The following is a 13,241-nucleotide window of genomic DNA, read 5'->3' as shown; positions in this document are numbered from 1 at the left end:
AGAGCCCATGCTCCACAACAAGAGAAGCCACCGCAATGAGAAGCCTGCACACTGCAACGAAGAGCAGCCCCCACTTGCCGCAACTAGAGAAAGCCCCCGTGCAGCAACGAAAGACCCAAACGAGGCCAAAAATTAAAATTAAATTTAAAAAAATATGTACATATCTATATATATACACACATCTATATAAATGGGTCAGGCTATATGCACTGTTCTGGAACTTGCTTTTTTTTATTAAAAAAAAATTTTTTTTGCGGTACGTGGGCCTCTCACTGTTGTGGCCTCTCCCGTTGTGGAGCGCAGGCTCCGGATGCGCAGGCTCAGCAGCCATGGCTCACCGGCCCAGCCGCTCTGCGGCATGTGGGATCTTCCCAGCCCGGGGCATGAACCCATGTCACCTGCATCGGCAGACGGACTCTCAACCACTGCGCCACCAGGGAAGCCCTGGAACTTGCTTTTCTTACTTTGCCTTTTGTATAACATCATTCTCTCTCTGTGCCTACAACCCTACATCAGTATTCCCAAAGTGTTCCTTAGAACAGTGGCTCCTTGAGATTTTCCAATAGAAAAAGGATCCCTGGTCAAACCAGGCTGTGAGGGAGGCATTCTGCCTCTTCCCTTGCTCTGTCCCTGGGTTCTTCCTGCAGTAAAGAAATACTTTTGATTTTGTCACCCCAAATTTTTCTCTAGACATATATGACTATGGAACCCAAGGAACAGCAATTAAGAGAGATACCCTTTAATGAAATATTGATCAGCACCATCACTTTAACAACCACAAAGGGTTCTGTTCCATTCCATGTGGATGGACCATCCTCTGTTTAGCCAGGCTTCCATGGAAGGACATTTAGGTCGTTGCCATTTTTTGCTGTTATAAAAACTACTGGAATACCATCCACGTATGGTTATCTTTGCCCACCTGCTTGATTATTTTTGTAGAATCAATTTCTAGAAGTCATTGGCTGTGTTTCGGGGATCCATGCCACCAGCACATTTGGTGACTCTCTAGAAAGACTCCCAGAACTCAGGATGGTTGTGTTCAGGGCTGTGGTTTATTAGGTAAAAGGATACACAGCAGGATCAGCAAGGAAAAAAGACCCAGCAGCTGAAGTCTGGAGAAAATTGACATTCTTCCAAGTCTCCAAAGTGTTCTCTCTGAGGGAAGTGGCAGGGCTGCGTACAGCACGCATCTTCCTTCAGCAGAAAAGAGCAGCAACACGTGCACAGTGTTTCTGCCAGGGAAGCACACCTACGACTCTAAGGCCAGGGCTTTTATTGGGGATCAGTCACCTAGGCACCCAGCCACAAACCAAAATTCCGGACCCCGACATGGGAAGGAGGGGTTCACCATAAATCACATTGTTTGTGCAAACAGTCTAGGTGTGTTGTTGTAGGGTCAGTGCCCAGGTGGGCAAAATAAGCCTTATCAACATAGGAAACCTTCTACAAGGCACGTTCTCAGATGCCAGTTCAGAGTCAGCCCTACAAGCAAGCCCTTCTAAAGACAACAACATTAGGCCTGCTCTGTGAGCTCATTTCTGCACAAGCCGGGCCACTTTTGCTGACTGCATGGAGAAAAGGGATAGTAACGCCAGACTGATGGCTCCTCGAATTCTCCCATGACTTTGTTTTCATGCCCCCTCTCAGCCCCGTCCTCTGAGCTGCCTATGAGTGGCTGTTCTTTCCGCATGGCTGGCTAAGGCAAATGTCCTTCCCCACTGATAAATCAGACAGCTGGTATCAAGAGGCTGTGGCAGTTTAATTTTCTCTTCTGATTTCAGAGTAGCCTGAACATGCACTCCGCGCCGAGCTACCTCACCCAGCCTCCACCTCCTCCTCCACCCCCTCCACCACTGCCTCCACCTCCACCCCCCCAGCCTCCACCCACCCCATCCCAGAGCCTGGGTCCACCCGGGCGTCCCAACCCTGGCGGGAATGGCGTGGTGGAGGTGTATAGTGCCACAGCACCCCTGACTGGGAGTGGAACGGTGGAGATCCAGGCATTGGGAATGCAGCCCTACCCACCCCTGGAGGTGAGCAGATGCTGGGGCTTGGGGTGAAGGGGGAGAAACTGGTCATGGTCATCATGGGTAACCTGAACCTTTTCTGAACACCAGCTGTGTGCCAGACACCGCTAAAGATACCGTGGAGGGCAAAACCAGATCAAGCCGTTACACGTATAAATGTAAAATGCAAACCACGAGAAACTGGAATGAAGTAGAGGTTGTAGCAGAAATACAAGCTGCCCTCAGGGAATGCTCAGGACAGTCAAGAGAATACCTGCCTTTTGGGGAAAAGATTCCAAAAAATTACATATGTGAGTGTCTCATATTTTTTAACAAGCTAGGTATATTGGTTAGCTATAGCCTTGTAAGAAATATCCACCAAACCTCAGTGGTATATAGGAAAAGGTGTTTATTTTTCTCATGTCTACGGTGGTCAGCTTGGCAACTGCTGATCTTGGCTGGGTTCTCCCACATGTCTGTTGGCTGGCATCCGCTGCTCTAGAATGGCCCGGTGTGGGATAAGTCTGGTGGGGTGACCCGGCTCTGCTGCATGCATCTTTCATTCTCCAGCAGTTTAGCCAGGCCTGTTCTCACCACAGTGGTGGACATGCAGTAATGCAAGCAGAAATGCTCAAGACTTCTTGAGGCTTAGGCTTGTAGGTGATACAGTGTCACTTCCGTTGGTCAAAGCAGGTCACAAGGCCAGCTTAGATTTAAGACGTAGGGAAATAGGTGCCACCTCTTGATGGGAAAAGCTGCAAGTCACACTGTAAAGGGCCTGGGTACTAGAAGAGGTAAAGAATTGAGGCCATTCAGTCAATGTACAGGCATACCTTGTTTTATTGCACTTTGTAGATATTGTGCTTTTTTTACAAATTGAAGGTCTGTGGTAACCCTGTGTCAAGCAAGTCTGTCAGCGCCATTTTTCCAACAGCATTTGCTCATTCCATGTCTCTGTGTCACATTTTGGTAATCCTTGCAATATTTCAAACTTTTTCATTATTATTATATTTGTCATGGTGATCTGTGATCTTTGATGTTATTACTATGACTCGCTGAAGGCACGGGTGATGGTTAGCATTTTTTAGCAATTAAGTCAAAAAGTTTTTAAAATTAAGGTATATATATTGTTTTTTTTAAGATATAATGCTGTTGCATACTTAACAGGTTATAGGATAGTGTAAGCATAACTTTTATATGCACTGGGAAATCAAACTTTTTGTGTGACTTTATTGCGATATTCGCTTAGTTGCAGTGGTCTGTAACTGAACCCACAATAACTCCGAGGTATGCCTGTTCCATATGTACCATATTAATTCCCGGCTAAAGAGCTCTGAGTTACAAGCAGTCGACTCTCAAAGCACTAAGGGTTCAGAACCATGCCAGACGCCCGTGCTGGGGGGCATGGTTACGATATAAAGAGACTACCTGCACTTGAGGTCACATTATCTCAGACGCACTCTAGAATCCAGCCATATAGACATTCCACGTAAGGTAGCATCTATATGGAAAGAGAGCTAGACCAGTGGGAAAATTCCTCCACCAGCCATGTGATGTTATAAGAGCCTGCAGGGGGATTTTCCCTAGCCTGGGAGAATAACGCAAAAGGACCTGGTTCAATTAAAAAAAAAATTAAGTCAGTGAGATGCTGAGAGGACGGTGGTGGTCTCATAGGCAGAGGGGGCCAGCATAGGGGTAGCTGCCATTGTTTATTTTCCATGTAGATGAGGGTGCTCTTTGAGGACAGAGCCTGAGTCATCTTTGATTTTGCATCCTCAGCACCTGGCAGAGTGCCTGGCCTGTGGTACACCTACAGGAGGTATCTGAAATAGGGTCCTCTGACCTCAGTTTCCTTTCCCCTAGAATGGGAACTCCCCTTGCAGAGCTGTGAGGATAATGAGAACTAACCCAGTGGCAGTCATGTAATGGCTCAGTAATGACTTGAACGATGAGTGAATTCATTCACTGTGACAAATATTTATTGAGTTCCATATTGGTCAGGAAAATTGAAACCACTCTAGGTATTTCTGGCAAAGGGATTTAATACAGGAAATTGGGTGCTTACAAAGCTGATGGAAGGGCTGGAGGAGCCAAAGTCAGGGTTGTTGAGCACCACTCATTTTCAGCGTCACTGGTGTTCCTTGGCCCTTAGAACCAGGACACTGCTGCTGTACCCAGAGGCGAGGAAACTGTAGGATTCTGTTGCTGAGGTTCCAGCTGCCCTGCTGTCCTTGGGGCTAGTGGTCAGGAGGGGAACGTAGTGTTCAGCCAGCCACTCCGAAACTCATGACTGCAAACCCACCTGTCTCCCAGCACAGCTGCCGGAGGAGAATGGTCTCTACCTCCCTTCTGCCTTCCAAATCTCATGCAGATGCTTCTCATGGGCAGAACTTAATCTGTGCTCAGAACTGTGCTGGCAAGGATGCTTGGGAATGTGGTTCCCAGCTTCCCACCTCTGCATTTCAGGGGAGAGCATGAGCAGGTGTAGGAATGGTTCCAAGGCCCGACAGACAAGACCCAGCAGAAGCACCTACTGGTGCCATATTAGATGCCCAATACGTACGTAAATGAATTCATTCATTCAACAAATATTTATTGAGTCCCCACCCTGTGCCAAGCATTGCTCTAGGCCTGGGAGTAGAGGAAGAAACAAAAGCAAAGCAAAAGTCCCTGCCTTCGCAAAACTAGGCAGATAATAGACAAGATAAGTAAGTAAAATGTACAATTTATTAGATAATGATATGTTTAAGGAGAAAAATAAAGCAGAGAAGGATAGGAAATGGAATTTTGGATAGGCTAGCCCAGGAAGACCAATGAATGCTGAATAGATGAATGAGTAAATGAATTCTTCACACCCCAGTGTCATGATGTAAGCTTAGTGGTCACTGAGTTTGGGTGGCTCAGAATTCATTTGGTAATTTTCTTGTGGCTTCAGTGTCAATTCTTGGCCGAGGGATGTGTGCTGGTCTGGCATCAGGTGGAGTCAGTTAAGAAGTGGAGTTGCTGGTGAGGGCATAGACCCTTCTGACTTCCTAGTTCTCCTGTGCAAGCAAACTACTACTACTAATAATAATGGCAATCACAACAGCTAATGTTGATTGGGTACTTACTATATGCCAGGCACTGTTTTAAGCTTTTTACTTGTTAATTCGTTTAATCCTCATAACCCCGTGAGAGGGGTGCTATGATTAGCCCCAGTTTACAGATGTGGAAGCTGAGCCAGAAGTTTAAAAGACTTGCCCAAGGTCAGTTAAATGATAAGTGGCAGAGTCAGGATTTGAACCCAGGCAGCCTGGTTCCAAAGCTCCTTCTAGCCTGCTGGCATCATGAAGTTCTAAGGGGTCTTGGGAATGACTGGGGTGACTGAGCAAGGTGGAGGAGTTAGGATGGTGATGTAGATTGGGGGTGGCTAAGATCAGCCAGGGACACAGCGAGGGTCCCCCTGGCTGGGGCAGGTCTTCCCCTCCCTTCCCAGGGCACTCTCCCTGACTGTTCTGTCCTTATAGGTGCCAAACCAGTGTGTGGAGGCTCCAGTATACCCCACCCCCCAGGTGTACAGTCCTGGCAAACAAGGATTCAAACCGAAAGGACCAAACCCTGCTGCCCCCATGACCAGCGCCACCAGGGGCGCAGTGGCCACCTTTGACTCCCCACCATCTCTGAAGACCCGACGGACCAAAGGTTCCAGTGGACTCCCCGAAGGTGGGCCCACAGCCTGCCATGGCATCTTTCCTCAGCGTGGGCCTAGCCACAGGCTGCTTGGTTCCAGTCTTCCCTTTTTTGATAGTTAGGATTAAGTTTGGTTGCATGTAATGGAAAATCCAAAATAAGAGTGACTTCCAAATGATAGAATTTTGTTGTTCTGTGCGAACTAAGTCCAGAGGCAGGCAATCTGGAGATCGTGTGCCTATATAATTACCAGGCACCCACATTTCTTCTATCTTTCTGCTCTGCCATCCCTAGAACATGGCTTTTGTTCTCAGAATGCCTCATCATGTAAAATGGCTGCTGGAGATCCAGTCATCAGTTTCATATTCCAGAAAGTAAGAAGGATAAAAGAGGCATCTCCCACTCCCAGATGTTCTGCATGATGCTTTTGCTTACATCTCATTGGTCAACACTTAGTCACTTGACCATATCTAGTTGCAAAGGAAGCTGGGAAATGTCTCTTCTGCCAGGAACATTGATGTTCCCATTACGTAGGGGATTTATGAAGAAAGAAGAAGGGGTGAGTGGTTAATAGGCAAGCAGTGATGTCTGCCACCCCTTCGGAGATGGTAAGCATGGGGTTAGGGGCAATGTCAAAAAGTGGTGGTAGTGGGGAAAGGCAGAGGAATTCAGAATTTTTCAGGGGGTTTCAGTCAACCTTCCTTCCTTTCACAAATGTGTTGAGCATCTGTGTGCTAGGCTTGGTGTCAAAAACTGGAAATCTAGGGACTTCCCTGGTGGTCCCGTGGCTAAGACTCCACACTCCCAATGCAGGGGGACTGGGTTTCATCCCTGCTCATGGAACTAGATCCCACATGTCACAACTACGAGTTCGCATGCTGCACCTAAAGATCCCAAATGCCACAAGGAAGATCCCGCATGCCACACCTAAGACCTGGTGCAGCCAAGTAAATAAATAAATATTAAAACAAACAAACAAACTGGAAATCTAGCATCTTGGGTCATGATTTCCTTACCCTTAATTATTCACAGTTTAATGGGAGAGACAGGGAATAAATAAATATTTATGGGTCACCCTAGGAAGGAGATTAACAGAGTACTATGAGAATACTGGGGAGAGGCTGGAAAATGATGCTGCCTATCTATCTGGGGATGAGAAGGAAACAGTCTTGTGACTATCTGAGGGACAAGCATTTTAGGGAAGGGGGAACAGCAGGTGCAAAGGCCCTGAGGTGGGACTATGTTTAAAGTCTTTCAAGGTTAGCAAGGAGTCCACTGCAGCTATATGGTAAGAATGATGAGGTTGGAAGGAAGTAGAGGATGCAGAGCCCCATAGGCCACAGCAGAGAGGTTGAATTTTATCCTAAGGCAGAAGGGAGCCTTTGAGGGGTTCGCTCTACTCTCCCAGCCAGAGCGTGTCCTGGGCTTTTCTCCCCTGGGCACTGTGAGAGACTCACCTGTGCTGCTTCCCCTGCCTGTCCATGGGTGTAGACCTCCCAGGGTCTGAGCTGTCTGGCCCCAAGTCCAGGGGGGTAGAGTGGCTGGAAGCTGCCCTTGGCACCTTCAGTTCTGTCCTCAGGCTCACCATCTCCTTCTTCCCTCTTTGTCTTTTTTTTTTTGGTCAGCTGCAGGGAAGCCAAAGGCTCAGAAACTCAAGTGCTCGTATTGTGACAAGTCATTCACCAAAAACTTTGACCTGCAGCAGCACATCCGAAGGTACCCAGGCATGGTGTGGCAGGCATTTCCTGGGGGGAGGTAGGCTGAGGGATTCACGTGGAAGCGATGCTCCTTTCTCAGCCCCTTCGTCTGGGTGGTGACCAAGACCCCATCTGGTCTGTCATGGTTCTCAGACCTTCAGTCTAGCTCAGGATGATTTTTCCCTTTTCTTTCTCAGGAGCAGTGGGAAGGATCAGTGGGGCCTGCCTACTGTGATGGGGAAGGTCCAAGTGGGCTGAGGTGGGGCAGGAATTTACTTGAATGGACAGGGGCTTTGTGGGTGGGAGGCGTGCCTCAGTCTCACTTCTGCAGAAAGGGCTGACCTCGAGGACAGCCATGCTGTGTGAATATGCCTCTACAAGCTCTCTGCTCACTAACCTTGACACCCCTTGTCCCAAGAACCTGCAAGGAGCCCCTCTGGGCCTCGGGTTTTCCATTGTGAAGTGGAGGGGTGGACTTGTTCAGTGTTTCTCACAGAGTGGCACATTGGGACATGAGATGATTTTAGGTGGTTTATGGATATTGGTGTTGAAAAGACTTGAAAGACATAGTGAGAAAATTATCTTTTCAGTTTCTTTCAGGCAAAGGAGAAAGCCTCAGTTTGGTGTAGTCTGTCTTTAATGCCTCTCACGTACTTACTCATTTTTTATAACAGAGAGAGAGAGAGAGCCTGAGATTCCAACCACGGTGTGCAGCAGCTTCTCTCTAGACCAGGGTCTACCAGCCTACTGAGATGTTTTAGATCACATCATGCTTTTCTCTGGGGGCTGCCTGAGGCTTGGTACAATGTTTAGCATCATCCCTGACCTCTAACCATTAGATGCCAGTAGCACCCCTCACTCCTCAGCTGTGACCACCAAAAATGTCTCCAAACATTGCCAAATGTCCCCGGGAGAGCAAAGTCAATCTCTGTTGAAAACCACTGGTCTACACTAGTGTGTGTCAATAGAACTTTCTGCAAAGAAGGAAAGGCCCGGGGCCTCCCTGGTGGCGCAGTGGTTAAGAGTCCGCCTGCCGATGCAGGGGATACGGGTTCGTGCCCCGGTCTGGGAGGATCCCATATGCCGCGGAGCGGCTGGGCCCGTGAGCCATGGCCGCTGGACCTGCGCATCCGGAGCCTGTGCTCCGCAACGGGAGAGGCCACAACAGTGAGAGGCCCGCATACCGCAAAAAGAAAAAAAAAAAAAAGAAGGAAAGGCCCCAATAGCCACTGTCCATAGGGTAGCCAGTAAGCATATGGCTACTGAGTACTTGAAATGTAGCTAGTATGACTGAGAAACTGAGTTTTTAACTTTATTTTACTTTAATAAGTTTAAATAGTTCCATGTGGTTTGTGTCTACCTTACTGGATGGTGCACCTATAGATCTTAATAATATTGTTTTATAAATAATTGCATTTTTTTGTTACTTTGTGTTTATAAGTGGTTTTCCATATATAATAACAACAGGAAACTTCATTTTAAATTATTAAGTTTTTAAAAAGTACATTGATTTGAAGGAAAATGTTAAATAATGGTACGAGTGCTGTGCTGTGACAGCTAGGATGTCTTCTCCTTCAAAAACCAGAAATCCCTATTTAAACAATTAGGAAATGTTTTATCTCACAGTGTGAGATGGCCACAGAGAAGGTCAGCTCCAGGGCTGGTTGATTCAGCAGCTCAGTAATGTCACCGAGAGCCCAGGGTCTGTCTGTCTCTGGTCTGCCTGCCTCAGCAAGAGGACTTGTCCTCATGGTGTCAGGATGGTGGCCAGCAGCATCTGGACACTCTGCCTGGATCTTCCTGGTGGCTGTGAGCTCCCGGGCTGAGGCCACAGTCCCGTTCCGACACGCGGGTGCTGACAAGCCTTGTGTCTGCAGCCACACTGGTGAGAAGCCCTTCCAGTGCATTGCATGTGGCCGTGCCTTTGCCCAGAAGTCTAATGTCAAGAAACACATGCAGACCCACAAGGTGTGGCCTCCAGGACGCAGCGGTGGCACCGTTTCTCGCAACTCTGTGACTGTACAGGTCATGGCCCTGAACCCCAGCAGGCAGGAGGATGAGGATAGCACAGGTGGGTAGAAGTGGCCATTTGGGTGCTGTCTGGCTGGAGCCTCCCTATGCAGCCCTGGGGGTGAGCAGCGCCAGCCACAGGCAGCTAATGTGCAAGCAACATATGCCCACTTTTACATGACCTGCCAGTTGGAACTACCCTACTGCGTTGTTTAGCCATCCTGTGTGTGCCCTCTGAGTTCTTGCGAGCTCTAGAGGAGAAACCATTTCTTTCAAGGTTCCTACAGTGCCTGGCACCAGAGGGTCCACCATTGAGCAAACATTTATGGAGGGAGGCCTACTGTGTGCCAGGCCACTGGGCCTAAGGACATGAGGTCAGAGACCCCCGTCCTCAGGGAGAGTGAGGGAAGGACAACTAAACAAATGATTGTAACTGGAATGAGGAGCTGGGAGGCATCGTGGGTGCAGCTAGGGTGGCGGTCAGTGTCGTTAACAACCACAGAGAGGTCTAGAGTGTCCAAGGGGAAGGCCTGTGAGGGGAGCCTTGAGGCATAGCTCTTCTGGAATGTAAGTATTCAGTACGTTGGTCCCTGGAATGGCTGTGTCTGTGCGCACCAGCTGAGTGGGAGTGCAGGGCCTCAGGTACAGCATCCAACCCCGAGCTCGTGGTAGGTGGCGGGGCGAATGCAGGGGAGCCCGCAGGAGGTGCCCTGGGAGTCCTTCCCGAGAGGCATGGCTCTGTCCTGGCTCTCCCTCTGCCTTTCTCAGTGACTTCCCTCCCTGGCTTTCTCCACAGGGTTGGGCCAGACCCTGTCGAGCGCCCCGCAGCCCCAGGCCTTGCCCACAGCAGGCGAGGAGGAGGGGGACAAGCTGGAGGCCAAGCAGGTGGTCCTCATCGATAGCTCCTACCTGTGCCAGTTCTGCCCCAGCAAGTTCAGTACCTACTTCCAGCTCAAGTCCCACATGACCCAGCATAAGAACGAGCAGGTAGGTGGGTGGCGGGGAGCAGGGGTCGGGGTGGGCAGGCAACACCTACTCTAGTCGTGAGCCTTGACTGGTGCTGCCTAGAAAGGGACAGGAGTGGGCCTCGGCTGCTCTGAGCTACCATGTGACCATGATGGACCAAGCTTCCCCATCCGTTCTGCCTGGGTGGGGCCAGCTTACTGGGCCGTTATGGTGCTTGCCCAGGGGAGGAAGCCCACCTCTCAAGGGTTGTATAATGAAGGGACCAGACACAGGAAGCATCCTTACTCCTCTGAGAAGACCTAGGGTCTAAAAACCTACCTATGGGGATTTAAGACTACAGCCTTTTTTTTTTCCATTGAGGCATAATTCATATACCATAAAATTCACCCTTTTAAAGTGTACACTTTAATAGTTTTTAATCTATTCATAATGTTACACAGCCATCACCACACTAATTCTAGAACATTTTTATCACCCCGGAAACTTTATACCTGTTAGTAGTCACACACCCCTACTCCCAACCCCAGGCAACCACTGATCCGTTTTCTGACTCTATGGATTTACCTGTTCTGGACACTTAATAATGGAATCATATAGTATGTGGTCTTTTGAGATAATGTTTTTGTTTGTGTTGTAACATGTATCAGTACTTTATTCCTTTTTATTGCTGAATAATATTCTGTGGTATGGATATAGCACATTTTGAATATCCTTTTATCAGTTGATAGACATTTAAGTTGTTTCTACTTTTTGTCTTTTATGACTAATACTTTTGTGGACATTTGTGTACAAGTTTTTGTATGAACATATGTTTTCAATTCTCTTGGGTATAAACCTAGGAGTGGAATTGTTGGGTTATATGGTAACTCTATTCCAGTCTTTATTTTTTTAAATAATCTTTATTAGTTATTTTTTTTCTCCTTATAAAAGTATCATATACCCAATGTAAGATTAGAAAATTCAGAAAAGTCTGAAGAATGTTTAGGTTAACATTTACTATTTATTATATGCTGGGTACTCTGCTAAGTGCCTTACATTCAATACTTTATTTACTTCTCATAACAACCTTAGAGATAGGCATTTTCAGTATATCCAGGTGAAGAAACTGAAGCACAGAGAGGTGAAGTGACCCATCCTAAGTCACTCTGCCAGTAAGTGACGGAGTCAGGCTTCAAAGCCAGGTTGGTTTGACTCCAAACCCCATGTCATTAACCACCTTGCAATGTGTCCTCCCGTGAATGCAGCCCAAAATGCAGTATGTTTTATAGATTTTCTGTTTTTTTTAATATAATTGGGATCTGTACACATATATAATTTTGAAATATGCTTTTTTTCTGAGATAGCTTTTTAAAAGACTTTTAAAAGAATTGTAGGTTCTCAGGAAGTTGCAAAGATGGTATAGAGAGGTCCCTCATACCCTTCAGTCAGTTCCCCTCAATGGTTACTTCTTACATAACTAGAGCACAGTATCACAAGTAGGAAACTGACTTTGATATAAAGTGTATGTATAGTTCTATGTCATTTTATCACCTGTGTAAATTTGAGTAGTCACCACCGCAATCACGATACAGAAGGATTCCATCACCACAGAGACTCCCTTGTGCTGGGTTTTTGTAGTCACACCCACCCTCCTCATCAACATCCCTGGCCTCTGGGAACCACTAAAATTAATCTTTCCTTATAAGTTTATCATTTTGAGAATGTTGTATATGTGGAATCGTCAAGTATGTGGCCTTCTGAGACTTACTGTTTTCACTCAGTGTAAATTTTCTTGTGCTTTTTGTTTTTTAATCTAATTTTATATTCTGAGCATTTACTCATGTCACTATTTTTTTAATTATTTATTTATTTATTTATTTTATTTGGGGCTGTGTCAGATCTTAGTGGCGGCGCGTGGCTTCTCTCTAGTGGGCTTTTCTCTGGTTGTGGTGTGCGGGTTTTCTCTTTCTAGTTGTGGTGCTTGGGCTCCAGAGTGCGTGGACTCTGTAGTTGCAGCACATGGGCTCTCTAGCTGTGGCTTGCATGCTCTGTAGTTGCAGCACGCGGGCTTAGTTGCCCCACCACGTGTGGGATCTTAGTTCCCTGACCAGGGATCAAACCTGTGTCCCCTGCATTGGAAGGCAGATTCTTAACCACTGGACCGCCAGGGAAGTCTCCATGTCACTATTTTTAAAAAAAAACAAAACATAATTTTTAACGGCTACATTTTTCTTTTTTTTGGCCATGCCATGTGGCATGCGGGATCTTAGTTCCCTGACCAGGGATCGAAGCTGTACCCCCTGCAGTGGAAGCAGTGGAGTCCCAACCCCTGGACTACCAGGGAATTCCAATGGCTACATTTTTTTTAAATCCCCTATTATTGAACATTTAGGTTACTTCCTGAGTTTTGCTATTATAAACAAAACTGTGGTGAACATTATTGTAATCAAATCTTTGTCCACATCTCTGACTTCTTCCTTATGATAGATTCTTTTTTTTTTTTTTTTCTTTTGGCTGTGTTGGGTCTTCGCTGCTGTGCATGGGCTTTCTCTAGTTGCAGCGAGCAGGGGCTACTCTTCGATGCGGTGTGTGGGCTTCTCACTGCGGTGGCTTCTCTTGTTGCGGAGCATGGGCTCTAGGGAGCGCAGGCTTCAGTAGTTGTGGTGCGCAGGCTCAGTAGTTGTGGCTCACAGGCTTAGTTGCTCTGTGGCAGGTGGGATCTTCCCAGACCACGGATTGAACCTGTGTCCCCTGCATTGGCAGGCGGATTCTTAACCACTGCACCACCAGGGAAGTCCCCTTATGATAGATTCTTAGCAGGGAGATTGATAGAGTTAAGTTAGGATATCTTTGGGGGAAAATCACAGAAAACTTTGACTCAAACTGGCCTAAACAATTAAGAAGTTTGTTATCT

General features: G+C 47.2%; 1 protein-coding gene across 4 annotated transcripts in view; it reads left to right on the top strand.

Moving 5' to 3' along the window:
• ZNF341 (zinc finger protein 341) overlaps window positions 1-13,241 on the top strand; it is a 43,258-nt gene that overhangs the window by 13,414 nt on the left and 16,603 nt on the right. For 3 of the 4 annotated variants that reach the window (XM_060077695.1, XM_060077696.1, XM_060077698.1), the window contains 5 exons: window positions 1,782-2,033; window positions 5,513-5,708; window positions 7,301-7,391; window positions 9,250-9,443; window positions 10,179-10,369. In XM_060077695.1, the coding sequence (XP_059933678.1) occupies window positions 1,782-2,033; window positions 5,513-5,708; window positions 7,301-7,391; window positions 9,250-9,443; window positions 10,179-10,369 (924 nt within the window). The remainder of the gene's footprint in view (window positions 1-1,781; window positions 2,034-5,512; window positions 5,709-7,300; window positions 7,392-9,249; window positions 9,444-10,178; window positions 10,370-13,241) is intronic. The other variant, XM_060077697.1, reaches the window with a different exon arrangement.

The sequence above is a fragment of the Mesoplodon densirostris genome, chromosome 16 (assembly GCF_025265405.1).
Source record: "Mesoplodon densirostris isolate mMesDen1 chromosome 16, mMesDen1 primary haplotype, whole genome shotgun sequence".
NCBI lineage: Eukaryota > Metazoa > Chordata > Mammalia > Artiodactyla > Ziphiidae > Mesoplodon > Mesoplodon densirostris.
The sequence above is the reverse complement of the archived record's forward strand: the minus strand, read 5'-3'. Positions and strand labels throughout refer to the sequence as shown.